Source organism: Rhipicephalus microplus, chromosome 4, assembly GCF_043290135.1.
Source record: "Rhipicephalus microplus isolate Deutch F79 chromosome 4, USDA_Rmic, whole genome shotgun sequence".
NCBI lineage: Eukaryota > Metazoa > Arthropoda > Arachnida > Ixodida > Ixodidae > Rhipicephalus > Rhipicephalus microplus.
In genome coordinates this window covers 59,816,708-59,835,311 of record NC_134703.1, presented here as the reverse complement: position 1 = coordinate 59,835,311, position 18,604 = coordinate 59,816,708, and the positions used below count along the sequence as shown (strand labels likewise).

General features: G+C 47.8%; 1 protein-coding gene across 1 annotated transcript in view; it reads left to right on the top strand.

Moving 5' to 3' along the window:
• atos (atos homolog atossa) overlaps window positions 1-18,604 on the top strand; it is a 111,503-nt gene that overhangs the window by 48,495 nt on the left and 44,404 nt on the right. Inside the window, exons 2-3 of the mRNA XM_037423000.2 lie at window positions 9,738-9,966; window positions 17,284-17,374. Of these exons, the coding sequence (XP_037278897.2) occupies window positions 17,350-17,374 (25 nt within the window). The 5' untranslated portion in view covers window positions 9,738-9,966; window positions 17,284-17,349. The remainder of the gene's footprint in view (window positions 1-9,737; window positions 9,967-17,283; window positions 17,375-18,604) is intronic.

The following is an 18,604-nucleotide window of genomic DNA, read 5'->3' as shown; positions in this document are numbered from 1 at the left end:
ACAATACACTTTACTGATGGGCCACTTCAATGCCAAGGTAGGGAAGATTTGGGATAGAGACCACGTAGTAGGTAATTGTGACATCGGTACTAGAAATGCCAGAGAGGAGTCGGCAGAATTCGCAGAACGCAATAGTTGACGGATCTTGAATATTTTCTACCGGAAACGGGTGAACCTTTAGTGGACATGGTGGAGCTCTAATGGTGAAAGTAAGAACGAAATAGACCTTACACGGAGTGCACATCCGGGCATCGTGCAGGACGGGGAAGTGATAGGCAAGGTGCGATGCAGTGACCATAGAATCATAGGGGTCCCGATTTCACCTATACTTGGAGAAGGAACGACAGAAACTGATACGCTAGAAGCAAATCAATGAGATAGCATTGAGAGGGAGAGTACAGGAATTCAGTCTCTCGCTTCTACAGATACTCGGCTCTTATACAGTAAACAGGTCTTAGCGTTGACGCAATGAATGATAATCTGAAAAGTATGATTACGGAGTGTGCAGTGGAAGTTGGAGGTACGGTAGTTAGACAAGACACTAGCAAACTCTCCCAGGAGACGAAGAACGTCATTAGGAAACGTCAAAGCGTGAAAGGCTCAAACACGATAGACAAGATAGAGCTGGCAGAGCTTTCGAAGTTGATTAATAAGCGTAAGGTATCCGATGTAAGAAGGTATAACATGGAGAACATTGAACACGCTCTAGCCCCGCCGTGGTGGTCTAGTGGCTAAGGTACTCGGCTGCTGACCCGCAGGTCGCGGGTTCGAATCCCGGCTGCGGCGGCTGCATTTCCGATGGAGGCGGGAATGTTGTAGGCCCGTGTGCTCAGATTTGGGTGCACGTTAAAGAACCCCAGGTGGTCAAAATTTCCGGAGCCCTCCACTACGGCGTCTCTCGTAATCATATGGTGGTTTTGGGACGTTAAACCCCACATATCAATCAATCATTGAACACGCTCTAAAGAACGGAGGAAGCGTCAAAGCGGTGATGAGGAAACTTGGGATAGACAAGGAAAAAAAAACAAATGTATGCACCAAGGGACAAGGAAAGCAAGGTAACCACTAATATGGATGGGATAGTTAAAGTAGAGGAGGAGTTTTACAGACATATCTGTAAAGTAGTCGGGACATCTACGATCATTATGTAAAAACTAGCAGTACCCTATATGGCATCCCACCAGTAATTACAGAAGAAGCCAAGAAAGCATTGGAAGGAATGCAAAGAGGCAAAACTTCTGGTGAAGATCAGGTAACATTATATCTACTGAAAAACGGAGGATAGATTTACCGCGTGCTTACAGGAGGTTTTCAGAGGCCTACAAGGGGAAGAGTTAGGGATACAAGTTATGGTAGAGTACCTGAGTAACCTGCGCTTCGCCGATGACATGACTCAAGGGACGAATTGCATTTCATGATTACTGAATTAGACAAGGAGAGCAGAGAGGTAGGTCTTACTATTATTGTGCAGTAAACGAAAGTAATGTGCAACAACCTCAGAAGAGAACAGGGCTTTGAGATAGGTAACAGTGCACATTAAGTGGTAAAAGAGCATACGTCTGCCTGGGACAGGTAGTAGCCACGGAGCCGAACCACGAGATTGAAGTAACTAGAATAAGAAATGCGTGGAGCACTTGGGGCTAGCATTCTCAAATCATGATTAGTAGATTCCGACTATCCTTCGAGAGGAAAGTATATAACAGCTGTGTGTTACGTAGGCGTAGCAGAAATCTGGAGGGTTACAAAGAGGGTTCCACTTGAGTTGAATACGACGCAGCGAGCAACGGAAAGGAAAACGATGGGTGTAACCCTAAGGGACAAGAAAAGAGCAGAGTGTATCAGGGAAGAAACGAATGTTAAGGACATCATAGTCGAAATCAAGAAGAAGAAAAATGGTAACTGGCAGGGCACGTAGCGCGAAGGTAGGATAACAGCTGGTCACTAAGGATCACAGACTGTATTCCAGGAGAAGGCAAGCGTGTGAAGGGGAGGCGGAAAGTTAAGTAGGCAGATGGTATTAGGAAGTTTGCTGGTATGAAGTGGCAGCAGCAAGCACAGGACCGAGTTGACTGGCGGAACATGGGAGAGGCCTTTGTCCTGCAGTGTGCGCAGTCAGGCTGATGATGATGATGACTTCGCGGTTAACCTTGCCATGTACCCTATAGTGGCATTAAGAAGAGCGCATTTACACAGTTTACAATGAAAAGAAAGGTGCCCACCGGATTGGTTCCTAACATCCAAATTGTTTTCACTTGCACGCCAGGTGGGATTTTGTGGAACGATGCTGCGTCCTGTAATACTTCGTAATAATAAAAGGCTCCCTTGTTTAAAAAAACACAAAAATAAGTGAACCGCTGCGATTCTTCATCTTGTAATTGATTGACCGTCACTTCTCATGACTATTATTATTATTATTATTATTATTATTATTATTATTATTATTATTATTATTATTATTATTATTATTATTATTATTATTATTATTATTATTATAGAATCAACTAGTGCCCGCCGTCGGTGGTTTGTGAATGTATCTACAGTGCAACCTGTCGTGCGTTGCCTTTTTCTTTTTTTTTTTTATGCCGCCTCGCATGCAGCTTCGATCGTGGGGGACGAGAGGCTGCTTTCGATTTCGAGGGAGGCGAATAGCGTAAACTTGTTGTACACGCTTTAAACTACCGTAACGGTTTGGCTGGTAAGCGGCGCTTCCTCTCTGGAATTTTCGGAGGAGTGCAATCTCGACTGCAGTATGTGATCGCTGCTGTCGTGACTCGTGGATGTTCGCGTAGCCATTCGCCATTCGTTATTTTTTCTTTCTTTCTTTAAAATTCCCTCGCCCTGTTACAAAAGGGAATCGCAGCAACTAAGTTTACGTTGGTTTATTTAGGGCCTCGCGCAATCCTTTTGCTTAGTTCTCCATCGTTTTCTACGCTCGCGTGCACTGTGACCATGCAGAAAGAAAGAAAGAGAACGAAGGAAAGAGAGAGAAAGAGAAAGAAACAAAGAAAGAGAAAAAAGAAAGAAAGAGAAGAAAAGAAAGAAATAGAAATAAGAAACAGAAATCGAAAGAAAGAGAAAAGGAAATAGAAAAGAAGAGGAAGAAAGAGAAACAAAGAAATAGAAAAAAAGGAAGAGGAAGAAAGAAAGAAAGCAAATGACGGTTTGATCCATCCGGTTGCAAAATGACTGCCTCTTCCGTCCCCAGACCGTTTGCGGTGAAACCGTGTAATGTCGTTACCGGTGAAACAAAATAAATGGACGACGGAATGGAGGATAAAAAAAAAAGAATAACGCTTCGTCGACGCTCGCAAGATGAGCCGGATTTGAGTAAACCTGTTCCAAGAATGGAACGTACACCTCCGTCTCTGCATCGGAAATTTGCTTCTGTGCCTTACGTGGGGAGTGCGTGACATCGATATCTTAATGGGATGTGAGATCGACTTTCCGGTGTGCTGCTATGCTGAGAACCGTGTTAAAATTAAAACAAAAAGTAACACGAATAGCTACACCAAAAAAGAAAGATAATAAGCTACTTGATCATGCATGCAGTGATGCCATCATTTTTTTTTTTAAAGCAAATGTGTCGCCTATTTATATGAGCACAGTTAACTACGTTAGAAACGAGATCTGCTTCGGAGGTTCCGAGTGCGGCATTTTGGTGTCCTCATTTTGTCACGTGCGTCCGGTGCACGTGCTTTCGAGAGCCAGCGGTTCCTTGGAATACGGGTCCGACCACGTGGCTCTGCATACCCTGTTTTAGCGGCGACGCAGTCTTTTGCACAAATAAAGTTTTTCTTCTTCTTGTGCGATTGCAGACTTCAGCTGGTAGGAAAAAAAAACAGGTACAAGTGAGAAACATGGTTGCAAGAAGAGCGCTATCTATAGTGTCTGTTCTCGCTGGTGACCACGCTTTCAGTTGCGCGAATCTCGAAGTGCACTGCGCCACGTGCAGCAACGCGGCCACGCTGTGCGACTCTTTAGACCGTACACTAAAGTGTTCTCTTTGCAATCTGTGATAACATTTGTTTATACATATGCATTTTTCTTCTATTAGTGCGGCACGGATGTAATCGAGGGATGTAATCTAGAGAGGGCAAGCGGGTTAGGGGGAGACAGAAGGTTTGGTGGGCAGATATGATTAAGAAGTTTGCGGGTATAAATTGGCAGCAGCAAGCACAGGACCGAGTTGGCTGGCGGAACATGGGAGAGGACTTTGTCCTGCAGTGGACGTAGTCAGGATGATGATGATGATGATGATGTAATCAAAGCTCGGATTCTGATTTACTTATATTTTAAGTCGTCATTGCAGGTTGCTTCGTCATTATTACGGTTCGTCATTATTACGGACTGGCGGAGGTTGAGCAAGTTGTCGCGAAAATCGCGTGGTTAAAATTAAGCTATGTTCTGTCAATCGTCATCAAAGTGACATCGTTTCTCAGCGGTCGGTATACGATCTCCTCTCTCTCTCTCTCTCTCTCTCTCTCTCTCTCTCTCTCTCTCTCTCTCTCTCTCTCTCTCTCTCTCTTTTTTTTTTCTTGATCTCCGAGTGCGTTTTGTGAAGGTAGCTGGTGCAACGCGAACTATTACATCTTCAATAGCGTGGGACTGGTGTATCTGTATACCAGGAGCGATACCCGTAATACACGCTCAAGCAAATTTGTGGCCACATATCGTCATTCTTAACCAAGTAACGATGCTTTGCACGCAATATACATTGTTCTGTGCGGCTCACAGTTTATACAGCTGTCCGTGCCGGTGCACGCAGGCCTTGTAATCGGGCTCCTTTTTTTTTTTTTGTCTTCGGCATGGGGGTAGTATGCGCTGTTGTCTTTTGTTCTCATTATTTGCTCTCCGCTTGAAGTGGTATGATATATAGAAAGACAGCCGGTCCAACTCTCGATTAGGGCGCGAGCTGTATGTAGCTTCTTTCTTTTTCACTCGTTGAAAGTGGATGTTCCAAGCGGCCTTCGCATTCGCTTAAATTTATTCCTTATTTATTTACTTTAATTTCCGCATCTTTCACCGGGTGCCTCAGTTTCAGTTGGGGCGAGAGATGATATAAGAATGCGCGATGGATCCGATTATTGAGCTCACATGTTCGCGCTGCACACCGCTGAAGATGATCGCGTATATCCATTCAAATGCAAAAGTCCAATTGATTGAAAAAAAAAGAAAGAAAAGAAGAAAGAAGGACATGTTGCAAACAAAAAAAAGAAAGAAAAAACACGGTATAAGATTATGTGTGAAGCACTATGTATGGGGAATACTGGGTCAACTTTGACAAACTGGAGCGGCTTTAAAAGTACAAGTATATCCAAGGCCACGTTCGTTTCTGCATTTTGGCCCCCGTCGAAATGCGGACGCCCCGATCGCAGTAATCGAACCCGCGTCCTCGAGCTTAATGGCGCAACGCCTCAGCCGCTGTACGCATGAGCGTTGCCAATTGAACAACGTAAAGGTGAAAGGAAATGTGCGCTGGCTTACGTTAAAATGTTCTGTATTCAGCAGATGCGCTGGTGTTGATAGTCTCTGTATACGTCACATCTGAGGCGAACATCATTCAATAGCTGCGATTCTCGTGAACTAAATGTTTATGGAGAGCAGATGCACTGAGTGCATCTGCAGCGCGATTGTGCGGATTCTAGCTGTGAATGATCAATAGGGCTCCTGCTGCTGCAGCAGGGATGTCGTTTTCTCCTGGAATCCTTCACCTCGGTTTGATTATGCTCTGCGCGTGCTTCCGCAGCTGTTGTATTCGCCAATCATCACCTTGCAAGCCGTTAGCGCAACAGACGTACATCTCACGCTGATTCGCACGAAATATACATCGTTTACCGAAAAACGTGTGAGGAAAACATAGAGCGAGAGGGGTAAAACGGGAAGAGGCAGGATAAGATCGTGAGTTTTTCGATAAGCTAAGCGCCATCTTGCCTAAAGTTGTGTACTCTGCTAAGGTGTGCTGTTGCGTCGGGCTGCGACATCCCGGAGTGATGACGCAGCTTGGAAAACAAGGTTGTGTGCTCCAGGTGGTGCTAAAATACTTAATTACGCATTAGTGTGGCGGCCGTTCAATTTCGCGTTTGCGCGAGCTCAACTTTCGATCATTCGGGAGCTGCTATACGAACCGTTATAACGTGCAGGTCATTATCCTGACTGTGCGCGTGCGCAGGGCTTCCCTTTGTGGGAGAGAGGGCGAAGTTTCACCGCAGCTCGTCTTTTCCCTTAAATAGCGAAAGTTGGGCTAGTTGGTAGATCATGCTTGGGATGTAAAAACAGCGCAAAAAATATAGACAATTGATTGATTTGTGGGGTTTAACGTCCCAAAACCACCATATGATTATGAGAGACTCCGTAGTGGAGGGCTCCGGAAATTTCGACCACCTAGGGTTCTTTAACGTGCACCCAAATCTGAGCACACGGGCCTACAACATTTCCGCCTCCATCGGAAATGCAGCCGCCGCAGCCGGGAATCGAACCCGCGACCTGCGGGTCAGCAGCCGAGTACCTTAGCCACTAGACCACCGCGGCGGGGCAGACAAGGACAGAGGAAGAGACGATACCGTGCTGTCTTTTCCCTATTATGCCAATGCATGAGACTGACTTTGCGCCCTCCCCCCCCCCCAATCCTTTCTTCTTTGGTGACTTGGAGAAGCGCATCCTCTCACCAAGCAGCGCAGGAAATCGAACCCAGTACCTCCCGCACTTGAGACAGAATTGACCTCAATTGCGGTGTAGTAGTTTTGGAGGGGTATAGAGCATCAACTATATATCAACACATACCAAAGACATAACAAATGAATGATCAGATAACACGATATATGGATTGAGAGCGCATTTACAGCGCCCCCTTGGCACGACAGCGATTAAGAGTCGGGAACTAGAGAGCGATGTTTAGCTAAAGGGGATTTCTTCGTACATGTGGGCCAGCCAGATGCCAGCTATAATGAAACATGAACATGTTCATTCGTAGTGATGGTTACTGTGTATCGTCGGTATTTTCGTTCTTCCAGACAGGGGCGGAATGTTGTTGCGTCGACTGATGGAACCCGAACGTCAAGCTAGCTTGCTATTTTCAGAAGGGTTCGAAGGTAGGCCTTGTTAGCATTCGTTCGATCGTTTCATGCGCGAAGCGTGCAGTTATGCTGCGCACTGGTCGATGGGGTGCAGCTTTATTCGCTGTGATCTCTAACGGGCTATGAGCGGTACCTGGCCGCGAGACGTTTCTATCGACGCAGGAGTACGATACACAGGCAACTACGGCTGTACGTCTGGGATCTGATTCGATTACAGATGTGCCTAGCCGCTTTAATCCTTACAGACGTGCCTTTCGATTACAGATGTGCCTTTCCGCCTTTAATCAAGTTTTCTCCGCATTTCGGCCGTCCGCAGACCGGATTTGCGAGCTTCGATTGAAACTCAGCGTCTGGTCGGCGCGCGCGCCTTGTTAATACTTTTCCCGAATAATCATCTTTTTCCTTTCTTTTTCTGCAAGGATTTTTCCAGCGCCTGGTTTTCTTTATCTCCATTTCTTTTATTTTTCTTTTCTTTTCTTTTCTTCACGTCGTCGTTGCCACAGCGCCGCGTCGCCAAGGGGAAAATGTCTCTCAGTTGCACCCACATTTTCGAAAACTCGTGCTGATGGAAGCTGCCGCTTCGTGCGACGGCACGCCTCTTGGCGCGTGCGAGCTCACGTGAGCACTCAGATTTGCATACGCATGCAAAGCGCCAAGTGACCTCTCTCTCTCTCTCCTCAAGAGTGTGTGCGTGTGTTTGTGTTTGGAGCCGTGCTGTCTCGCTGCTCGTTTCGTTTGCCAAGAAGAAATGAATGAGAGAGAGATAGAGAGAGAGAGAGATGCTATATCGCTCTTCGGTTTTTTGGCCGCAGCCGCTATTTACGGCCCCTGGGCGGCGAAGGCCGCGGGAGGTGTCTCCCCGCCTGCTGATACCTGCAGAGCCCCGGCTTCTCTCGCGGCCAAGGACGCGCTCGCAGACCTTGACGTGGCAAAGAGGGGCCGCGTTTCCGCTCCGAACACCGTCGCTTTCTTTGACCAGTGTGTGTGCGTTCAGGCGCCATGACCAATAACACCGTGCGTGCGTGCACGTGCGCTGCGCCCGATAAATGGCAACACGGCAGTGGGTGGCCGATCCTTCTCGACGCATTGTGTTTATCGCTTGGGCGCCTTGTCCGCGGAGAGTTGCACTACGGAGCCGCGTTGTTGTAGCCACGGGCGGGCATCCTCGCGCTGTTTTTGTTTCTGCGCCGTCCGGCGGCCTTGTCTCAGTTGCGCAACTTGATGGAGGTTCTTCTCTTTCTGCGCCGATTTACTTCTTGGGCGCCGTGGTCGAGACAATCGATGTGTAATTATAATGCATGTAGCAAAGTGCAAATAGCCGGGAAATTGCTTTTGTGTTGTTGCCTACCGCTTTTTTTGTTGTTGTTGTCTTTCTCTCGCACTTTGGCCTTCCTAATCTTGAAGACTGCTTTCCGTTCTGACGTGCTCAGTAATGTGCTCCTCGCGCGAACGGCGTTGCTATCGTTGTTGCGGCCAGAAGGTTATGAATCGTCACAGCAGTCGTGGTTCGCGCTCTTCAAACTTGATAAGAACTTGATGTTCATATAAACCTAAACTATCATACTTATATGTTGCTTATGCTATGTTATTGTTAAACTTTATTTTATCTGGCGTCATTTTTTTAGCGTTTTCTAACGTGTTGTGCGTGCTGCTTCAGCGTATGTACGTTGCACCTATTCACTGGAGTGCGTGAGTAAAAAGATCTAGTTGTGTGAGAGTTAAAAAAAAAAAAACGTTATTAGCTCTCAAACAGTGCTCTTAGATTGTGACCTCCTGCACCATCTCTGACTCTGTTTTGCGTACCTTAAAGCACACGTAGCGAGCGCTGATCGATATAAATGTTCCCTGCACTTATACGCCCGAATGCGTGTCGTAAAACGCGTTACGGAGGTTAGTAAACGACATAATGCGTCCACGTTTTCGCCAACTTTCACACGCACGCAGCGCCCAGCACTCGAGTCGATAATGACGTGTCTCGCCATGTTTTTGCTACCTCGGCGCAGACACGACGCACTCAGCCCATGAACTCTCTCAAGAACAACTTTGCGCGGGTTATTGGCGCTGGCGCGAGATTCGAGTCTTTGTCGTGAGATAAGACGTGTTTGACCCTGGAGTGACATTTGCGGTGCACGTCGAAGGGCACGGGAGTGTATAAACTTCCGTAGCCCACCACGACGGCGTACCTCGAAATCATATCGTGTTGTGTGCACGTAAGACCCCGCAAATTAATAATTACGCGAGGTTTGTTACATAGACAACTACTTCACTAATGTACATACGCATACACGGATGCTCTCTAGTGGCTAAGGTACTCGGCTGCTGACCCGCAGGTCGCGGGATCGAATCCCGGCTGCATTTCCGATGGAGGCGGAAATGTTGCAGGCCCTTGTGCTAAGATTTGGGTGCACGTTAGAGAACACCAGGTGGTCGAAATTTCCGGAGCCCTCCATCCACTACGGCGTCTCTCATAATTATATGGTGGTTTTGGGACGTTAAACCCCACAAATCAATCATCAATCAATACACGGATGCTGACCGCCGGATGTTGAACGCTTCCAGACAGTTAAGATGGCAGGACAACTTTGTCTTTTCGTTTCTCTTTGTTGCCTCGCACTCACCGCGGTGACTGAACCCTGTCGTCCTCCGTTTGTTTCCCCTGCGCAGTTGTGGAGACCATGGCCCCAGCAGCGGTGTTGCTGGCCTCTCTGACCCGTTCGTGGAGCGGCCCGTGCGCCAGTTGGACGCTTCAGCCGAGCCTAGACCCGTGACCGGTTCTCCTGGGCTGGAACGCAGAGGGTCGACCGAGGCGCTGTGTATACCCTGCTGCTGCTGGCCTTTGTCGTGCGTCTCTCCCGCTAGTGTGCGGCCGTGTAGCCTCCCGTAGCAGGCGCAGGTGAGCACTTCGGTGTTTCATCGGCTGTTTGTTAAACTCACAATCTATGGTCTATCACTGTATGCTGGTAAATAGGGAGTGAAGGAAAAAAAAAAGGGGGGGGGGGGGGGGATTTAGGAGTAGTTAGGCCCCACATGCCCCTTAGTGCAAATGCAGTGGCGGAAGCATTGTTTTTACCATACACTCCTGAGAAACCGTCACACTAATATTTGGAAATAATAATAATAATAATAATAATAATAATAATAATAATAATAATAATAATAATAAAACAAGATAGAGTACACTGCACAATAAAGACATTGAATTTTCAGATTATTCAGTTCTTCATATTATTTACTCTGGTTTTTTCTTCTGTTTTTCTTTCAGTCGCATAGCCTGTCTTGTTGGCCCGCGTAACTGCTTATACCTGTATTACGTGTGTAGCGCACTTGATAGATTTGAGCGCGCCAGACCTGCAGGTATACCTGCAGGTCTGGCGGTACACGCACAGTCTATATATAGACTGTGCTTGTACCTGTGGAATAAGTTCGTTCGAAAGTTGGCGCATTCTCATTCCCTTTTAGCCTAAGCATAGCATGACTTCTTTCTTTTTCTTGCATTGAATCGTGAACTCAACACTTGATACTGCACCTAACAGGGATTACCTGCACTTAGCGCATCCATGCGACAGCACAGCTCCTTTCTGAAACGCGCACAATGTAACAGCGATTAAAGGCTATGAGCGGGGCTTGAAAGCTGGGCCAGTTGGCAAGTGTTCATGATCAATTTCGTGCATCTCTCACGAGTAAGACAACGGATGGAATAATCCCACGAGACAGGCGCTGGCTGACTCCCAACTGTGGTTCATTTCGAAGAGCAGGAAACTTGGTTGAGAGTCGGCGGCTGTCTCGTCTGCTTCTCCCGTCCGTTGTCCTGCTCGCGGGCGCTGCACGAAATTCATCGTGGAATAGCGAGTTTGCGAAACGTGGAGAACAGTAAGAATCGGCCTCTTCAAATGAATATTGTACTGCGAGAACTTCGATTCCTTTTCATAGTGATCGTGGTAGCGGTGATGCATAAATACTGGATCGCGAAATTATTCTCAATTATTGAACTTTGGCGCTCGCAGCAGGTCAGTCGTTTAAAGAAAGGTATGAAACTAAGACACACACACACACACACACACGCACGCACGCACACACATACACACACACATACATACATGCATACATACATACATACATGCATGCATATATATATATATATATATATATATATATATATATATATATATATTAGAGCACACACACACACACCCTTTTTTGTATAAGTGCTTTCAGTGTGACATTCTTTACGACTATTGGAAGAAGTTACCGGACGCGGGTAATTAGGCACTGTTTGTAGGGATCCATTAAATTCGCCTTGTTTGGGAACTTTCGGCGGCGTTGCCATGCGTACTGCACTGTTGTGCGGTTACCAAGCTCTGTTTTTCTACACGTAAAAGCCGCTTTGCTGTTTCTGCTGTAGCTGACTTAACTGAGACTGTTGAACTTGAGTCCTAATTAGCACATAATTATAAAGCGATTAGTCCAGTGTCGGGAGTTACCTTGCATGTAAACGAGACGCGCGTTCTCAGGATACGGAAGAAGGTTCATCGTAAAAGTAAGAAATATGGGAGCGACGCTAAGAATACAAAGAAAAAATGGGAATCGATCGAGGACTTGTTTCTTTTGTTGGACAAATCCAAGTGGATCACACAGACAATCAAGCAAAAAGAAAACATAGGGGACATTATTTGTTGTTGTTTTTTGTTTTTTATGTAGTGTATACTACCACATAAATTGAACAGATATTGCTGGGCTGCTCGCAAATAACACGGACGAAGAGGAGGAGTACACAGAATTCGCGCCCATCCTGTGTGCTTTAATTCGTCCGTGTTTTTGCGAGCGGCCCAGCAATGTGTTCAAAAATGCACCAACTAGCCCAAACAAAAGCTTGACTGCACGTAAATTGACACTAATAAAGGTCGACGAAAAAAAGAAAAAAAAATGCAGCCAGCCTCACTCCGTGAAAGACGTCTAAACGGTAAAGCTGATGCCCCCCCCCCCCCCCCTTTGTTGATGTGTTTAATTTTCTCTGCTCTTTTCTTTTTCTTGCGTCTGTCTGAGTATTTTCACATATTATATATTCCACCTGGCCAATCGCCAGAAACTCGTGTTACCACAGCGCAGGAGTGTAGCCAGAATTTCATTTATTATTATTATTTTTTTTTTTGGGGGGGGGGGTTCGATTATACTTTTATGCTCGTGCTTGCGTTTGTGTGTACGCGCAAGCAAAATTGAGAATTTTCGCGTGAAGGATAATTGAGTCTCCCCCCCCCCCTCCCCCATTCCCCAAGATACTGCCTCTGCGGCTGCGTTGGAGCGCCTGCAGCGTGGCGAGTGCAAGGAGCGTTGTGCCGACGGGCAGTCAAGGGTCGGCTAAAAGCAAATTCGCTGTTAAGAACACCCTTCCCCCTGATGGGACCCGAACCCACAGCATTCCAATAACGTATCGACGTAATAACTGTAATAGACCTCCCCCTCACCACGCCCCTTCTCTCCCTTTTTTTTCTTTTTAAGGACAAATAATACCTTTTGTGCTGATGCCTCCTGCCGCAAGTACGCACCATAACGTTTTCGTTAATGTTGTTCGCTCGTTTTCCCCGTTCCTCGGCGGCGGGGAGGTGGTATGGGAGGGTTGCTGTCGGCTTCTCACGTTCGCAAACGGCGGAAACCCACTCGACACACCAGTCTTGTCGCGTATCACGCGCAGCTGCAGCGCCTTTCCTTCCCGAAGCGGCACCGAGCTTATAACTGCGTGATGCTGCTGTGGCCTGATTTATCCAGTACACCGACCGTGAATCGATCGTGTCCGACGAGAAAGCATAGTGCCTTGAGTGAGAGAGAGAGACTTTACTCGTGGTATTGCGCACGTAGGAGACTAAAGAGGCCCCAACACCTGATCCCCTCGTCAGAAACGTGGGTTGCGTGCAGTGCAGGCAAGGCCGCAGAATTGAGCGCAGCCGAGTGGGCCAGTGTACCCTCTCTCTTTTTTTTTTCCGCTCACCCTATGTTGCTTGTGTGGCCTATGCTGCGATGAGCTCGAAGAATAAGCTTCAATGAGAAGTGTGGCAGCTTGGGCCAGTTGCTATGGCATGACGATAGTTCGTCGATAGTTGGTCGTCGTTCTGTTCTCGCGCTATAACTATCGTCACCTCAATCAGAATTTTGCTTACCTTGTCTGGATGTCAGAATTGTTGCTCCGTCCGAGTTTATTTCTCCCTGTAAGTTCCGACTTTGCTTACGAGTGGGCGCAGCGCCGGGAAAGAGGGAGAAACCTCGGTTTTTTTTTTTTTCCTGGCACAACATGCCTGCACGTCACGTACACACATGCTGATTGAGCCCCGAAAGCGCCGTGTGTACCGAAACAGCTGGCTGTGTGTCAAGGTTATACGCTGTCGATAGTGCTCGGTGCGCATCGTGCACGGAACCTTTGCGAGAGCTTAATGCGAGAGAAGGTGATTCTTAAGAGAGAAAGGAAGAGAAAAGTGAGCCCCGTAACTGCCTGCTTCAGTGAGCGACACCTCAACAGTAGCTCACAAGGGATGGGGGTGAGGAGGGATTACAAGGGTAAGAATAAAGGTGTTGAAAAGAGGAAGAGACGTGAGGTGGTAAGCCAGAAGGAGCGACAACAAACTGAGGGGATAGGAGAGATAGGAAAGATGGAAGCACGGTCACAGGAGTCAGAGGACGGGGCACCACTTGCGAGAGCTCTTGTCGGCGACAGGAGATGGCGTAGAGCAAGTCCAGTCGGTCAAAGCTACACTGTCGTCGAAGGTCGTTGGCGTCAGGAGGTGACGTAGAGCGAGCCCAGTCGGCCAAAGCTACGCTGACGCCGGAGATCGCGAGGGCACAATCGGTTGGCACGGAATCCAGCAAGCGAGTCTTAATGTGAGAACGCTAGTGTTTTGTACGGAGGAGCCATGACCTTCCAAACTGAACTGGTGCCCCGCACGTGGCAGTGACCGTCACGGCGAAAGTGCGACACTGGAACGTTAAACCCTAATCAGTGATCCGCCGCCTTGTTAGTTTTATTGTCACTGAGCAATCGAAAGAGTACGACCCATTTGCCTCGCGGTGCACTGTGAAAGGAAAAAGCTAGTGAACAAAGTGTCTCTCTGTTTTTCCCTCCCTTTACAATAACCGTCCAGTGTCCTGCGTGCCTGTCCTTACGTTATTCCCGAGCGCCCGGCGGTTTCCGTGGCCGTCACGAACGAGCTTACAGTTTTCAAGAAAGAAAGCGCACACCAGACGGACGACGATTATTGTTGGGAGACGAAGGCACGCCCTTATTACGATCGCTTTTACTTGTAGCGAAAGCTTAACAGCTAGACCCGTTTCCATACATCTCCCTTTCTTTCTTTTTTCGTTTTATTTTTTCTTTCTTTACTTTTTTCTTTTTTTTCTCTAAGCGAGGTTGTTTCCTCACTATATCAGGCTTAAGCGAGCGAAATATATCCTTTTCTTCAGTATTACATGTCGGTCGCTTTCTTTTCCTTTTGGTTGAACGTTTGCCCCGATACTTCATGAAACATGTCTGTAGCCATCTGTAATCGATCGTAGAATTCAGACGGTGTTGATCGATACTTCTCCTAGAAACACGCCGTCACTTTTTGCTCCGAATTACAGGTGCATTGCAATACACAAGTCACTGTGTCTTTTTAGACGTCACTGTACTGTTACGCAGCACGTAACGACCGGCCCACGCAGGAAGCCGTGCGATCCTGTTCTTGGAAAAGTGGATTACGCGGTCGCCCGTAGTTATAAATACGGTGGAGGATTTCCCAGTGGCTTGGCGGCGCGGGGGAGGCAGGCACGAAACTGCGGCTTTCTTCTCGAACTTCCCCCGCCCCGATTCCGACTGGCTAAGTTCCTGCCGCCAAGCCGAAGCCACTCGCCGTGACTACGTATCGCGTTTCGACAAAACAAAGGAAAGGGACGCACCGCGCAGCGTTTAGGAACGCCAAGCTTTCTTTCTCTTTTTTTTTTTATTTCCAACTTTCGGCGGTGTTTGTTCCGTGCCTTCGGCGTTCGACTTCACTCTCCTGACGTGCTGTGGGCTGGTCGTACTCCTTCGGGACTTGCTGCTTTGGTACAGTCACGACTCGCGTGCATTATGAGAGAGAGAACCGAATTCGTTGTATGAATTAATGAGACGAATCGAATTACGAGACACACCTTTCCGATAAGCTATTCAGTTTTATCAGCACTTTTGGGAATCTTAACTTCGTTAAGCCGCTGTTGTTATCTCTCGTAGACTGTTTGTTACGTGTTGTGCAGCCCGATTTTCGTCCCCCACTCTCTGCTTTCTTCCCTGCGTGACCCGGGGCTGAACTAACTACACCTAACCAAATGCATCAGCCACAGGGTTGGGGCGAAAATTCGGTCGGTTGTTATTATTTTTACCTCTTTCAGTGCACAATTAGTTCCCTTTGTCCCACCCCCTCTCTTTTCATTTTCGGGTAGAGGGGAAACTGAATCTGACTTGGTAGCTTCCGTTTGGTTGTAGTTGGTGGAAAATTGACCTGTGACGTATAAGTGCACCACATATGGGACGAAAGTTGTGACCCCGCATGGTCGAGGTTGAAGCACTACTGTGGTGACGGCTGCTGCGTGCTTTCAATGTAACTTACACGATGACCGTGAAATTCCATACAGGGTCACGTGGGTGCTCACTTTGCATAACTCACTCTCTGTACCATTTTAATGCATGAACGCTACATGGATGCACTAAATGGGCAGTTGAAAAGGCGCCGCCCACTATACAGTAGGGATGATGCAAGTACGCCGCTTTGTTTCGTCGCATTGCAGCACTGACGCTTGGCTTGTGGATTTTCGAATGTGTGGGTTTTTGTTCTTTTGTTTTGTCTCGAAATCAATAGTGCAGTGCTAAACTTGCTGCTTAAATGCGAAGTCTGGCTGCCAGATGTATCCTTGACGTAAGATGCATTGGGCATTGTTGACGCACGCCACCACACGTATACCTTCTTTCCTTTACCGATCGTTCTGCAATGTAATTGGTATGCTCGGCTTTTTGTGGTTGTTTTTTTTTCTCACGAGTACAGCGCTCGTTCTTTTTACTGCGCTTGCTCTTTGCGCACGTTCCGACGAGTATCGCTGACGGCGATGGATTTGTACTGCACCTGTATGGAAGATGAATTGCCTGCAACTCTGCTCGCCTTTTGTAATTTAGATGTAGCTTTGTGTGCGGCGCGATGCGTATCTGTGATACCAACGGATCGCTAATGGTGGTCACATGCAGCCACACTAACAGTGTGTTGCATCTCACTTATCGTACGTAGCTATACATTGCGCGGTTTCGGGCCATGGTCACGTGCAGTTCACACGCGTGCTATACGAAAACAGTTAGCTTCTCGGCTTGATATCTGTATGTGCCGTATTGCGACCACAGTTGTTTGTTGCCATGCTGGCGTTCCTCGCGGACGCAGAGGATAGAAGACCAGTGCCGTCCGGGTGCCACACGTAAACGACAGACGTCGGAAAGGATCACCTTTGAACGCAATAGCTTTAAGGAGCTCGTCGGCGTGTGTAATTTTGACCGAGAAATTAACGTCGTCCGTGACCGAAAGTTCGAGGTAAATGAGAAGCTTCACCAAGTTGTTAGTCAGGCGTAGTTCTTAGCGAAGCCTAGCAATGTCGCGTATAAATTGCTGCCTTGTGTACAGTGCTTAATAGCTATAAGAAATCTCCGCTCAGAATGAACCGCGTCAGTTTTCCAGCGTGACCACGCTTCTGAGTCGCTGGCGTAGCAGATGGGAAGACAATTCGTAGCACGCCGTGGAAAATATGATTGGGTATACCGTGGTGCGATGCACCGTTGCGTTACCTTTAGGGGCTGCACGTGTCCCGTAGTGCCTCCCTCGGCGCGTCAAAAGCGCTGCACTGCAGGAAAAATTGAATGGAGTTATTGCACATGTCTGCTTAAAGTATTATAAAGAAGGAAGTAACTTTGTGGACAGCTACATGCTTCGCTTGACATGTTTGCTGGGGCCACTGTCAGAAATGACTTTCCAGGCCTTTTCCAACACTTGACCCCAGCAAAATGACTTCCAACCAGAGCCTGGAACGTTCTTTTTTTTTTACCCATTACATTTCGGCCTATGCAGTTCGTTGTAACCAAGTCCCGCTGCATTACGTTGCATTGTACTCTGCGACCTGTTCTCTTCCTGGACAAAACGGCATGTGTGCGTTTGTTTCTTCTTCGTGTGCCCAGGCTGTCCTCCGGCTCCTTCGGAGTTTCTGAAGGCGCTTCGCAGCGCCCCCGAGATCGCTGCCCAGGATGAGGCCAACGGCGGAGCCGCCCGGTGAGTGCACTGTCGCGGACAGTCGCCGCTATGCGCTTTGTCGTGTAAACAAGGCGCCCGTATCTTGTCATGTATTGTGCAACAGCAAACGGAGAGTACCGGCGAAGAGGTCCCTGGCAAGTTACACAATCATGCCTGAGACGGTCTTGTTTTATCGCCTACGGCCGCGCGTGGAATACGAACTCCTCCTGGTTTGCAACTTGATCCCAACAATTGTGATTTTGTAAATCTACTAAGAGCGGAAGCGTTATACGCGAAGAATGGCAAAAGGACGTGCGTCGCTGCAGGTCTGCTGGATCTTGCTGTGGGCGAACATCGCACGTGTCGATGCAGGAGACAACTGGAAATCACGTACAGCAGCGCACAGCACAAAACAACGTATAAGAAACTACCTTAATAGGATTCTTCTATTGATAAAGCCAGTGTCAGCCGTTGGTGTCGCAGTAGCGTAGCCAGAAAACTTTTTTTGTAGGGTGATACCTTATATAGGTTCGTGCATGCATTTGTTATTGCTCGTGTGTACATATCCGCGTGCAAGATTTAGAAAATGGGGGAAGGGGAATCTCTTTTCCCCTACCCCCTTGTGGCCACGTCGCTGATGTATCTGATCTGTCGTCGAGCGTTAAAATGCGTAAGTTATTTGTGTTCTGTAGCTCACTGGTTACTTCAACTGCTAGTTCATGACTGCCTATTGGAAGCTAAAAGAGGCTAATTAATATATGTTTAAAGCAAGAGCGTAAGCGTATGCACAGCGCGAGTCCCAGTGGCGCTCGCGCAGTCTGACTCTCGGTCAAGCCGCAAGACCGCCCCTTTGTTCTCCGCGCATGCATGCTGGTCGTCATCGCCGAGTTCTAAGAAGCGTCGCCGTGGTCGCATTCGACGGAAGAGCGACGGCCTTGCGTCACGCTTGCGATGGGCGTGTCTGAAGCTCTCGTGTAGCGGTCACGAGGCCCGTGTTTTGCGAGGAAAGAGGGGCTAAGACAGCTGGTGTGGTCCTCCTCCTCGGTCATCGTAGTCGATTACGTCGCACAGTGCCGCCACCACACGTACGTTCCGTTTCGAGGAAGGGGGATAAAAAAAAGGTTGGGAGCCATATGACGGAAAAGAATCAATGCGCAAGCAATTGATTTTTCTAGGGCCTTGCGTTTCTGTGTCATGCGCCCGTGTCATGCGGCTTTTTCCTTCCACTCTCTCTCTAGCGCGCATGTATTGACCTTCGAGAAAGGTGCT